The 14,010-nt window shown below is 28.5% G+C and overlaps 1 protein-coding gene across 5 annotated transcripts in view; it reads left to right on the top strand.

Annotated features, from left to right (window-relative positions):
- The first annotated feature begins 1,672 nt into the window (after positions 1 to 1,672).
- The window catches only part of LOC122271583 (uncharacterized), a 17,552-nt gene continuing 5,214 nt past the window's right edge, over positions 1,673 to 14,010 (top strand). For 3 of the 5 annotated variants that reach the window (XM_071185687.1, XM_071185686.1, XM_071185685.1), the window contains exons 1-3: positions 1,673 to 1,970; positions 7,951 to 8,064; positions 12,155 to 12,317. In XM_071185687.1, the coding sequence (XP_071041788.1) occupies positions 1,911 to 1,970; positions 7,951 to 8,064; positions 12,155 to 12,317 (337 nt within the window). In that variant the 5' untranslated portion in view covers positions 1,673 to 1,910. The remainder of the gene's footprint in view (positions 1,971 to 7,950; positions 8,065 to 12,154; positions 12,318 to 14,010) is intronic. The other 2 variants (XM_071185684.1, XR_006226479.2) reach the window with 2 other exon arrangements.

The raw sequence follows: 14,010 nt of genomic DNA, 5'->3' as shown, positions 1-14,010 counted from the left end.
TACTGTAAATTTTACAGTAATGTTTGTTTAATTAGAGTAATACAGTGCTTTTGCGATAAATATTACTGTATAAATAATAGTTAGTAATATTTTTTATTCCGTAACATGTTCCGGTAAAAATAAATGCTGCTGTAAAATGCGGAGTCTGATCAGAAATTTTTACTTAAAAAATATTTTCTAAAACGGGCTAAGTTGGCCTCTCTATAAACAAAATATTTGTTTAAAATTTATAATTAGAGTTATTTATTTTTCCGCATATACTGTAAATACTTTAGAATCATAAAGGACATTTCTTTGAAATTCAAACAAAAAATGCATTAATGAGCAAAATTATTATTTTTTCTGCTTCTGAAGGCTGCTCTGACAGGTTATTTTGATTTCGCTTTACGTATTAATTATAAATGAAACAAAACCAAGATGCTTAAATCGTTGATATAATATATATTTGATACAATAAAACATTTACAATAATTTACTATACTCAATGAAAGCTATCATACAATATCATAGGTAGTTTGTATGCAATGATATTGCATTATGATTTGTCTTTACTAAACGGGAGTATATATTACATTTTATTGAATGGGTATTTATTTAATACATAATTCTAAAACAATAATCTTTTTTACTACCGAATAAAAGAAATACATAACTGACAATTTCCAAGCAAACTAATATTCCTCCTTTTAATAATTTACCATTTTAATTGCAAACTGTTTTTAATTCATATAAGCCAACAGATTAAAACATATAATTAAGAAAGATTATGATTAATTGTTTTCCTTAAATACGTATCTGAAAGGAACTTGAAATTTAAATCATGCACCGAGAAAAAAAAGCAAGGTGAAAACTAATATATAGTTGAATTTATCGTTTCTCTGACTCTATAGGGACATTAAGAAGTTTGGTAATTTTTGATGAAGCATTTTGATCACGACTTTGGTAAAATTAACAATAAAATATGGCTAAATTAAACATGATAAAATTTGGTGAATGTGGGAAAGTTTGGTAGTTATATCATGAAACCTTAAAGCATGACATATACCATTTATTCGATTAAATTTTCTTTTTAGTTCATTTTTTTTTCTAAATGTATGGTAATAAAAACTATAATTTTGAAAACAGAATTTTCGGGGAACAACGATCAAATCAACGATTTAAATAACATATATTCAGGTTGCGAAAAATTTAAAAAAAAAATGCAAATTATCAGCCAGTACGTTAACAATTATTTAAAGAAAATTACAAGAAAAAATTATATACAATGCAATTATATACAATTAAAAAAAATTATATGCAATACTTTAAATGCAGCTTGTTTCGGAGTAAACAAATATTTTTTAAGAATTCTATATTTATATGTTTTGGCATTTATTTATATTTTCTTTTAAGTTGACACTCACTTTTTAATATGAAACAAGTTTCAAATATTTTCCTCATTGCAAAAAATAATTAAAATTTCCAAACGATCCGCCTCAATCAGCATACATTTTTTCTTTTTCTATTCACATTTCGAACCCTAAAAAATATCGTAGAAAATTCTTGTAAATAACAATACTGAGCAAAGCTTCGAATCCTAATTTCAGCTACAAAACTTCTCAACTTATAGAATCTATTCATATTTCACCTTCTTACCACAAGATAACTCCAAAAATTACAAGAGCTGGATTTTGATTGGCTAGTCATAGCCAATCATAGCCCTTAGGTCCATGGTTAGTGTTAATGAATGTAATACAAGTTCTCTTCATAATCTTCTACAATCTGATAGAAGAAAAGTGCTGTTTTTTAGAGAATTTGCTCGAAATTTCTCGGTTTGATATGCATTTTTGGAAGACGAAGCATAATTTCAATCATTTTGTGTTTTGTAATATTTTTACTAATCTTGTGTTAAAGATTCCATTGAAAGTTGTATGAAGGAACTAATATATTTCATAAATTATCAAGTCACTGAAGGATTATATTTTTTTCAAGTAAGTTTTTTTAATACTTAAGTATCTTTTATTCTATGTGTCTATATCTTTTTTATGAATCTAAATTAATTTAATTTATGCCTTTGTAATACTCATCAACAGTTAAAATTTATAAAAATTAATTTTAGTTGTAAATGTATACGTTTAAATATTAATTATTTAGTTATTAACTAATCATACTTGATAAAAACCATTTCCTGATTTTGGAATACGACATAGAGTTTAATTGAATTTCGTACGTTAATTAATAAATTCTAAATCATTATTTATGCTACAAAATTTATAAAGCTCTGATAATTTTTATATTTGAGAAAAGCACATTTTGCTGTTCATAAAGAAATATAACTTTCATAGAACATATGCTTCATTTGTTAGTAATTTCATTGGCATTAAGTTTATTTGAATTTCGTACTTTTATTAATGAGTTCTAAATCATTATTTATGCTAAACAATTTATAAAGCTTTCATAATGTTTAAATTAAAGAAAAGCACGTTTTGTTTGTTCATAAAAAAAAGAAAATATTTCTCATAGATTAAGTGGTTCATTGGCGTGTAATACTGATCTATAGTTATAATTTATAAAAATAAACGTTTTATATAAATTTAATTATTAAATATTTAGTTCATGACTAATCATACTTGATTAAAACCATTTCCTAATTTTTGAAAAAATGGCCTTGAGTTTAATAATTTTTCTCACGTTAATTAATATGTCCCAAATCATTATTTATGTCACAAAATTTATAAAGTTCTGATAATTTTTAAATTAGAGAAAAGCACGTTTTGCTGTTCATGAAAAATATAATTTTCATAGAACATGTGGTTCATTGGTTTGTAATGCTTGATCTATAGTTATAATTTGTAAGAAATAAATAAATAATAAGTATAGGTTTAATTATTGAATATTTATTTCAAGAAATCATACTTGATTAAAACCATTTCCTGATTTTAGAATACGACCCTGAGTTTAATAATTTTTCTCACGTTAATTAATACGTTCTAAATAATTTGTGTTAAAAAGTTTATAAAGCTCCGATAATTTTTAAATTAGAGAAAAGCACGTTCTGGTGTTCATAAAAAAAGTATAATTTTCATAAATTATGTGGTTCATTGGTTTGTTATATTGATCTATAGTTAAAATTTATAATAAATAAGAGAATGTATAAGTTTGATTATTAAATATTTTGTTCATGACTAATCATACTTGATTAAGACCATTTCCTAATTTTAGAATGCGACCATGAGTTTATTCATATTTCTCACGTTAATTAATAAGTTCGAAATCATTATTTATGCTACAAAATTTATGAAGCTCTGATAATTTTTAAATTAGAGAAAAGCATGTTTTGCAGTTCATATGAAAATATAATTTTTATAGATTATGTGGTTCATTGGTTTGTAAATACTGATCTACATTTATAATTTATAAAAAATAAATGAAGGTATAAGTTTAATTATTTAGTTCATGACTAATCATACTTTTTGAAAACTGTTTCTTAATTTTAGAGTATGGCCCTGAGTTTATATAATTGTATTTCTCACGTTAATTAACAAGTTATTTTTTTAACAAAATCTTCAAAGCACTGATAATTTTCAAATTAGAAAAAAAACATATTAGAATAGTTCAAAAAAATACATAATTTTAATAGATCATGATAGTTTGCCTACAGCGGGCTGTTACTGGAATGCTTTACTTAACTTAAAATAATTCTTAAATTTATTCAGGGAAGAAATTTTCGTAGCTGCAAAAATTGTTATTATTAGTAATAATTATATTAATTAATTTAGAAGAAAAAATGAGGTAATCAATATTTTTCTTTTAATAATTCTCATAATGAACGCTTAACAGTATCTTTCTTTCTTTTCATTTATAATTGTCAAAATTCTTAGCTTAATATGCGGGACATTTGTAGTCGCGAGCCATCGAGTGATCCACCAGCTTAACATTTTTCATTTTATGAGATCATTGAAAAAGAAACAGCAAATTCAAGTTCTTAGCACCATGGCATTATCTTTTGAGCAACGCCTACGTAAGATTAAGGCTTACTATGACTAAAGCTGTATTGTAATACACTTTTATTATGCACGTAAATAAACTTTTTTTTTTCACATTAATAACTTTAATATCAAAATGTTAACTAAGATGTCTACAGGTCATTGCTGACAATTTTGGAATATTTTATTTTTATATTTAAATGAACAGTAAAATTTTTGCTGTTTTATTTCATTCTTGGATTCATGGGTTTAATAAGGAATTATTATAAATACCTTTACAAATTAATGAATAAACAAATATGTGATTCCTCGAAAACCTCATATTGGTGACTACCAACAATTGCAAAATAATAACACATATTTTTCTATAATTCATTCCTAAATTTGCAATTTACTATCACTTCGGGGAACTAGTTTTGGAAAGAGCAGAAATTGGAAGGTACGATACAGGCCTTCCAACTTTTTCGCTATTTTGGAAAATTTCTTCTAGTAATAGCTGTGTTTATATTTTTATGTGTGATTATTTGTTTTTAAGGCCATTTCTCTCTCCATTACATGAAAATTATTCAAAAATTTACGTGAAACTTCACACTGTTTCAGTTCTTTCGTGGTGAGGCTCTTACGATGTTGGCAAATTTACCAAAAATTCAATAAGTTTTAGTTTGTAATTGTCTACCACTCTATAAAGTATTTTTAAAAAGGCGTAGTACTTAACAGTCCTGATAAAATAGTTTGCACATCCTGATGTAGATTTTTGTTCACGTTTGCAACCTTAATGAATATGTTGCACAAAAAAAAAGAATTTACATAGAAAATGCTATAACAAATTATTTTTTCAGTAACATATAATACGCATTTACGTAATGTCTCAAAAAGAGTGAAAGCTGGAATGGCTGATAAAATATGATTAAACCGTTACTTTTTGCTTTAGAACAGGGTGAACATATTGATGCAAAGGGTGAACTCGTAATATTAGTAAATTAGAAAAAGAAATTTGCACAAAACCTACAAAAAATAATGTTGATAATTTTACACGTGCTTATCAACGTAGCCTCGTATACTATGGTTCAAAATAAATCAGTTATATGTCACTATAATTTATTTTTCTTTCAAAAGCTTTTATAAATGTTAAATTGATTGACCACGAGCTTTGTGCGAAAAATTCTACACGTGTATATCTACGAAGCCTCTTATTATATAGCTCAAAATAAATCAGTTGTATGTCATTACCATTTTTTTCTTTCAATTTTTTTTTTTTTATGAATGTTCGATTTATTAACCACAAGCTTAGCGCAGAGTTTACGCAAACAAACAGATTTAGCAGATTACTTTAAGAAATTTTTTTATCTTGCTATTTCTTTAATTAAATGAATTATTGGCCAGGTCGCAATACCATTTTACATTTAGGAATTCATATATTCTAATGGTAAGTATTTTCATCATGAATACATTCTCGCTAATGTTGAAACCTAACTTCCCTCATGAACTTTCTATAAAAACTATCGCAGCTCTGTTGTCATAACAGAGCTCTTATTCTAGCTTTTCTTGGAGCTTCGCTCCGAACTTTCATAATGTGATAAAACCCCTCCTGGTGATGGTCCATATATATATAAATGATTCCCATAGCAAGAATAAATTGCTGTTTACAATCAATTGAAATTCATATGGGTAAATCTCACCAAGTACGACAATTTACAGTAACTGCCATAGAAATCCAATATATCATTAAATTAAGTTATGAATTTTAAATGTTCAATCATTAGCGTTATTGCTACCCAAGGCCTTTGAAGGAGTTCAGTGTGCCATCTGTCCAATGTCGTGCCTAATGTAAACCCATAATACCTGGAATGCATGTTTTCATTTCTCTGGGAAATACTTAGCATTATCCCGTCAACAGTTTTCGTCAAAACTGAAAATAAATTTGGATATAGTTCAATTGTTTAAATATTTTCTTATTTTTTGCAAGTGATAGGTTGTATTTGTATTCTGTAAATTTTTTTACAATCTATTGCTATGTTGAATAAAAGATGCCAAAAAGAAGCTGAAAAATGCTTGGCGAGATAATAAGTGAGTAAATACCGAGAGAAGTTAGAAACCAGCATTTAAAGTAAGTGATGGTTATGACAGAGATTAAATACAGCCGTGATGGCACAAATAACCCTTTCAGTGTCCATGGTATAAAAACTGCCCGAGTAAATTTTGACAAAAATACAAACATAAAAAATTTTAATAGTTTTTATCTCTTAAGCTACGCCAATTTTAACTAAAATTTTGAAAAATATGAAGGTAAAACCGTTTTTTTCATTCGTTGAAATGAATGTGAATATATGTTGACCACAATTATTATAGTATTTTCTCGTCTGAGATTTTTGATTGAATTTTCATGCCTCCTTAAGAGTTAAGGTGCTGAGTTGTCAAAAATAACACAGCAGTTCTGTCCCAATGGCTGCATAATTTTTGGTGTTCGCGAATGCTGGATTATAGTTTTCATTAAATTTAAACGAATTTTTATGAATGTAAAGAATGATACTCAGAAAAGCTGGAATTGAAGAATTTACTGAAAAGAAATTTCTGAAATGAAAAGTTCGGTTCGAATTAGCAATGAAGTTTTTTATTAATACATAATCCTTTTCATAATTTATTCAATAGATGGTAATTATTAGAATAAATATAGTATATCTTTTTTTAAATTTTGCTATTATTTTAACTAATATTTTACTTAAATAATTTTTTATGGAACCAAACATTAAACAAATAATTGATTATTGATTAGATATAATTACAGGTTTCAAAAGTCATAAAGAAAGTTTTTGCTAAAAAAAAAAAAAAAATCCAACTTTCGGAATCCGTGTGATCCAAAGGTAACTTGGAACACCTTTCGGGAACCGCTGCTCTAAAACCTAAAAATTTAAATAATTATTTTTCTTTCATATGTAAAAAGAACTTATACAAATTTAAAAATTGATTTTGTAAACTTTTCTTTAACAGCATCAAACTATAAATATACTTTTTTATGTAAAAAAAAAACTAAGACTTGTTGATTAGCTCATACAATTTTAAGATAAGTAATACATTCAACAATGGTCATTGATAAACTATCAGTGACAAATGATTGATGAGCAGATGTGCATAAGCCATTCACATGTTCCCAGAATGCTTTCATTTCGGTTTTGTTTATTTGCGCGAGCTCATAATAATCGCGCTGTATGGTGCATTAATGATCCTGAGTCCTGTGAGCCTTTTGTCTTCATTATAATGCCTCGAATTCAAAAGATCTTCTTCATAAATACATTAGAATACTGTTATCATTGCTTTTATTTCACTTATTCAATGCATATTGCTTGCACAGATAAGATTTCAGAGCATTTGTACAATGGCATGGTTCAAGAATAATCATAAATCTTCCAGAATTTCAGAGGGTGTACTTTCCTCTAATAAAGCGGTTCTTCTTAAACTGTCTTTATCACAACAGAAGACAGGTCTCACCATTGTAAGCTTAAAAGTCATAACATGCTGTAAGTTGCACGTGGATTAACATGAGAAATGAACTAAAGCATAAGACTGGTGTATATTGCTTAGTAATATTTAGTGATAGATTGAAAAAAAACTTTATTTGTCAGATTAAGATTTAATCTGCTTTTTACAAATTCGAATGACTTTTTGATAGATATGCATGCCTTAATTTAAAGCAAATTTAGATGAAGAAACTTGGAAAAAAACGAGGGAATGGTGCAGATTGTTTTATAAATGCATAGTTTAAAAAAAAAAATTATTGTCAATAATGCTGGTGTACTAAACAATTGAAAATTTCTACAATTTTTCATTCTATTAATTTGCTCATAATTGGTTCATGTGCATCGAATATGTTGTAAAATTTATACGTCAATGATTTGTTGTGCATTATATTCAGTGTTTTGATTAAATTACTAGTACTACTAGTTAGAAATGTCGTAACGGTTTCTTTTTTTAATAAAAATAATCCTAGATTCCCAATATGACGAATAGACAGTTGATATACCAACAAAGAGAACGAAAGATCAAGAAAGAAAGGAAGTCGTTGAAGGAGAATTTAGAAGAACAGACGCTGAAAAAATGCGACGTAAGTTTAAGTTTATTGCCGAAATTATTAAAAGTTGGAGAGAAAAAACGCATGTGACTGTGCAGTTTCTACAATAAAAATAGTCGTTAAAATTATTAAAAAAAGATAAGTGTTACTAGATAGTTTCTGCAGTAATGACAGAAGTTTTTAACCAGTGTTTTCAGTAAAATTAAAATGATAGTTAAATATTAATTTCCCCTTAAGTGGTTTTTCTTCTAGTTATATATTTTATAATTTTAAAATAGTCATTAAACAGCCGACCCAATTTTGAGCTTACGACTACTGCGATGTTCAATTCCGTATCCTTGCAATTTTGAACACAATCCAAAAGACAAGGGAACTCCTCGATTAAGTATTGGGTGAAATTTGCCTTCGTGGAGAACTTTTTGATGGATCTAACCGCATTTGCCTTACAAGGAGAGGAAAACCTCCCACTGTTAGTCTTACTGCAAGAGGACTATAACACATGATCCATCTACTACTGAGGATATTTTACATCAGCACTGTGGTCTGTGCGAGCAGGGTGCAGAATTCTTTTCGACCTGCAATCACTGGGATTCGAACCCAGGTCTCCTCTTCCAGTTATATAACTGCACCCCCAAATGGCGTATTACAAAAATTATTTGGTAAGCAGGAAAAAATTATAACTTTTTTTCCCTTTAACTTTTTCGTTTCTCCAAACTGTACTTGTAATGGCAAAAATCTGAAAGGTTCAGTTTATAATTTTCCACACCTCTATAAAATATTTTGTTGTAAGCGAAGCAATTGGCATCCCAGTGATAAAATGCCAAAGTAAGCTTCTACTGGTTAAAGTTACATGGTTCATACACAACTAAAACATAATGAAAAGACTTCCGTGTTGTTTTTGTTTCTAATGCCACCTGTCAATGCCAACAATCCTGCTTGGAAAGCAGAAGAATGCGTTTCACGTTTTTTTAGTAGCTTCATTTTCAGCCACTCACGTGTCACAGACGTTTATAGAGCGGATCCTTTCATTCATCCACAGATTGTAAGTTTAATCTTAACTAGAGAATGATCACTCTCTCATTGAGTATCCCCAGATGTATGATTCGTTATGGAAACTTGGAGAACTTAGTGCCTAGAGAGATTTAACTTGCACCAGTCACGTGGAGAATTTTCGGCCGTTGGAGATCGAACTCACGGCCTTTTGGATATGGGCCCAACGTCGTACAAACCAGGCTCTGCTGGACACGAAATGGTTTCTTTATCTACCCATGACCACACTTAGCCTACTAGGTGCAATATCTCGCTTGCACAGTATGACAAAATTCCAAAATAAGATTTGACTGGTGAAGTCAGATGGTTCATGCGCATCGAAGACGTACACTGGGATTAGCTTCGAAGACTTGATTAGCTTCGATATTATGAAAAATTACATTTAAATTTTACAAAAAATTCAAAAATTAGTGTTTATATTATTTTTATTTTTGAAATAAATTGAAAATAACTTAAAATAATTAAGTTAAATGAATTGAAATCTTTGAAAAATGTATTTTATTGCATTTTTGAGTTCACTTTCTTCTCATCTATATTATCTTTGATTCTACTCTATCTTTTATTCTACCATTATTTAAAGCTCGGGTCTTGGGAGGCTAATGGTATCTTCCAATTCGATGCTCTACCAAAAGAAATTTGAATACGACCCACAGTGGCCAACTTCTGTAGAGAAGCATTTCTTCCCAGGTTACAAAAAGCGTATGTATAATGTATGAAAATATATGTATGTAAATATTTTTTTGTATTTCCTCATACATGTACTGCTGTTCCTATACGGAGAAGAAAATTTTTGGTCAAAAAATGTAATCATGATAAGCTAAGAGAATCGTGGCCATCGCATGCAAGTCTGCAATGAAGCGATTTGTGCTTTATGTTAAAAGATTTTTTAAAACAAAATGTGATTGATTAAATACTGTGTCGCTTAACCAGTAAACCTATCGCCTCCTACAAGAGAAGACTTTCATCCGGTTTCATCCAGGTAGTTTGCGCATTAAATAAACTTCGGTTCTAAAAGTTAGCGAAGGAAGTCCCTTTTTACTTACTTATGTGCATATTTGATATAATAATGCTTGGTGGTCAACAAAGAAACATGAAGAAAAAAAATTTATTCTGTCATTAAGTAAATTTAAAAATTTAAATTTATTACCACTAATTTTTTAATTGTTTTTTTTTCCTTCTAAATTATACATGAGTTTGACCGTGTCTAAAATATACATACCATTTACTGTAATATATTATTGTCGTTTCCCGATGGCATACTAAGATTTGAGCTAAGTTCTGATGCGATTCATTATATGGTCAAATCAGAATACATTTAAGAAATCGTGAAGAGGCCCGACCTCTATTTTCAGATGTCCCCTACAGGGTGTGGTATTAAAATCAAGAATTAATTGAATACACGTCGTACGCTGGGCTAATGGTCTAGATCAGTGGTTACCAACTGGCGGCCCTCGGACCGCATCCGGCCCGCGAAGCTTTTTTTTGTGGCCCGCGAACTAAAATATATTAGTTGTCATTTTTTTAGGACAATTTTTGTAAAAAATCTATATGGGTTTTAAATTTTTTAGTTTTATATCTTAACAATTTGATATCTGTTGCACATTAATTGTTTAATGCATAGGTGCACAATTAAAGTTATTGAAGCCAATTAAATATTTTTAAAAATCTACTTCTTATTTTAATTTGCAGTTCAATACTTTTGCTTTGTACAACTTGATAAAAATCTTACAGTAATACTTAATGTTCTTTCAAACATACAAGAGTCCTATATAAAATTTTGAGAAAGTTGTGGCCCGCCATTTGACTGGTGTTTTTAATTGCGGCTCCCGGCCTCATGTAAATTGGAAACCCCTGAACTAGATTTTAAATTTTTAGAGAAACATATAGCAACGATTCTTCTAACAGTTAAAACTTATGTAACTTATTTTTTACCCATTGTAGAATAATTAGTGATGAAAAGTTTATATTTCGCTCTTCACAAATATCAGAGTAGATGAAGTGGTTTTGCATAAATTTTCTCTTTCTGTCTACTCTGTTTGAAAGCAGCAAAGAGAGAGTTTTGAATCGAATGATTTCGGCTTTTTCTTAAAATTGCTTGAAACTAAATCTTTAAATCCAGGAATAAGAATAGCATATAAGTTTTGATATCACTCGAAATGCAATTATTCCGGTGAGTGCATAAGAATTGTCTGTGGAATTGGTAAAAATGGTAATACCGAATAAATACCGATTTCCAAGATTAATGGTTAGAAATAAAAATAAACGAGACTTTTTTAACCTATATATGCCCGGTAACAAAAATTCTACAAATGAAAAACACCTATGTGAAAGGAAGTGATAGGAATTATTTTCTCTATACTAGGTTATTATTCCATTATTTATTTTTGACATATTGTGGTAGATAATATATGTGCTACTTGTGTTTCTGTTTCAGAAAAAAACGGGGAAATCATGTTAGCATAAACGGGATAATCATGTCTGCCAAAATTTTTACACGAAGGATTTGCCCAAGTGATAGAGGAATGAGAGTTTTAAAAAAATCAACTCTAGGCAAAAATATTTTAATATTTCGCCAATTTTAAACGCAAAAACCTTCACTTATAATATGGAGCTGGTTGGGCAAAGCACGATGAATCGGCAAACATGGCTTTTGCCCATTCATCGTGTTCATAACTGTCAGTTTAGATAAAATACGTAATTAGGGCGCAATGATGTTCGATGTTTGTCTTTTTTTTTAGGTTCACAAGAGACTAAAATATCAAGCATTTTTTTTTTATATCTCTAACTATTCCATGTTTAATGGGGCTTAAAATTATTATATATTAACTTTGTAAATCCAAAAATTAAATAGAAAAGCTTAAGTTTCGCTATCAGTTTAAATGTCACAATAAAAATGTCCCCAAAATCTGGAAGAATTGTCAAGTATATGGATGACGCATTTATTTATTGATTGTTGCCCATTTGATTCAATTTCTTGTTAGCATTTTAATTGTTAGTATTTAAAAACATATTTAAAAGTATTTATCTTTCTTTTCTTTTCTAAAATATCCCATGTTTATATTTTCGTTTATAGGAAAACTTACCCTTGGAAGGCGTGTTTCAGTGGAAACTAGAAAATATCTCTGACATGAATATTCGGAAACGAGTTGAAACCAAAGTTCACGATATTTTAAATAAAATAGAAGATGGTAAAAGACTTCACGGGGTTTTGTCCCACTGCAAGACAGTACGAATTGGTAAATTTAGAATAATTTACGATGAAATATCGGTACCTGGTAAAATAATTTTTAAAGATATAGGCAACAGGGAAACAATTTATTAAATTGTTAATAGAAACTATGAAAAAAAATTATAGTTTATGAATGTATATTTAAGGAAAAGTAATATTTATCTAAATTAATTTAATATTTCTTACAAATATGTGATAAGAAAACAATCGAAAACAGTTTGAAATTTATTTTGAATACAAGACACCCTTTGATGCAGTTGGGACTCCGGTATCTTATTAATATATTTTCTTCTGACGCTCTAATTATAAGCAAAATTGTATTATGGAAAGGAAGAAATAATCTAAAAAATAATCTGAAATCATCTGTATTAGAAAAAATAATCTTATAATTACTAAAAATTGTAGATTACCAGAATTATATTTGTACTAAAATATAAAATACCAAAAGCAGTTAGAAAAAAATTTAATTCATATTCAAAAATGTATAAATTATTGATTTTGTAAATTGAAGGAATTTCAATAAGGAACAACTGCTTCTCTTATCTAAGTAACTGCAAATAAATGCAAATTAGAAAAATTATTGTTCGGAAGTGAGTCGTGTTTGGAAGCTTTTGCCTTTAGTGCAGATAAAGACTCCGGTGTTTCATGCTGTGTTTCAAAACCATAGATTATTAAATTACTATAAATAATATTTTTCACTTAAATTAAAACAAAATAATAAAAAAATATATCAAGTAAGAATTCTGCATCAAATGCAATATAAGACACTATTCTAGTCAATCAGACTTGGGCGAAACGTAATTGTAATCAAGTTAGCAAGTCTTCGTCTAATTTTTTTACTACTATTCTGCCTTTAAATATTAAATGTTTTGAAGATTATTATATGTATAGATATATATGAGATATATTGATGTAGTTATCAATACTACATAAATACCGGTGATATATTTTAATGTAAGACACAGTTCAAAATGTAGTCAACTTAATTACAAGTATGTAGTACATTAGTAGCATATATATTATCATAATCGTGAATTAAATATTATGTACAGAATGATGCATTGCTATGGTATATTTAGATGCATCCTTTAAAAAATTTTATTGGAATTACTTATTTGTATATACTCTTTACGATATGAAAAACTAGTGCTTTAAATGTTAAAACAAACTAATTAACAAAAAAATATTAATCTAAATTGATATCTATTAAGTTTCGGAAAGATTGAGAATGAAGTATCACTAAAATACTTTTCACTTTAATGCTATTAAAGGAAACAACAGCGATTCTCAATTTAGTATTTAACAAACAGTTAAAAATTAGTAAATGTCTTCTACGTACAGCCCCGTGACGTCATTTTTACCATTTAATCAGAGTTCAAGGTACAGGCTTATACCTTAATTGTAAATACTTCTTACTCAATATTTTATATATTAAAATAGTACATGGGGTAACACACTCAGTCTCCGTTACTAACGACTCCATCGGCACCATCGGCAGAAGATATGTACCGAACATACAATGCCTAATTAAAATGCCTAAACAGCGGTACGAATTGGAATGATTTTCTTGTCTTCTAACTTGAGCTTAGCGCCTCAACCATTTGAACACGAACCCATTGTTGAAGAAAATTCAGTAATTTTAAGGTAAGGTTCATAAAGTTAGAAGTAAATTTCAAAACAGATTTATATATATATATATA

Source organism: Parasteatoda tepidariorum, chromosome 9 (genome assembly GCF_043381705.1).
Source record: "Parasteatoda tepidariorum isolate YZ-2023 chromosome 9, CAS_Ptep_4.0, whole genome shotgun sequence".
Classification (NCBI taxonomy): domain Eukaryota; kingdom Metazoa; phylum Arthropoda; class Arachnida; order Araneae; family Theridiidae; genus Parasteatoda; species Parasteatoda tepidariorum.
Note: the sequence above shows the minus strand (reverse complement) of the source record. Positions and strands in the feature narration are given on the sequence as shown.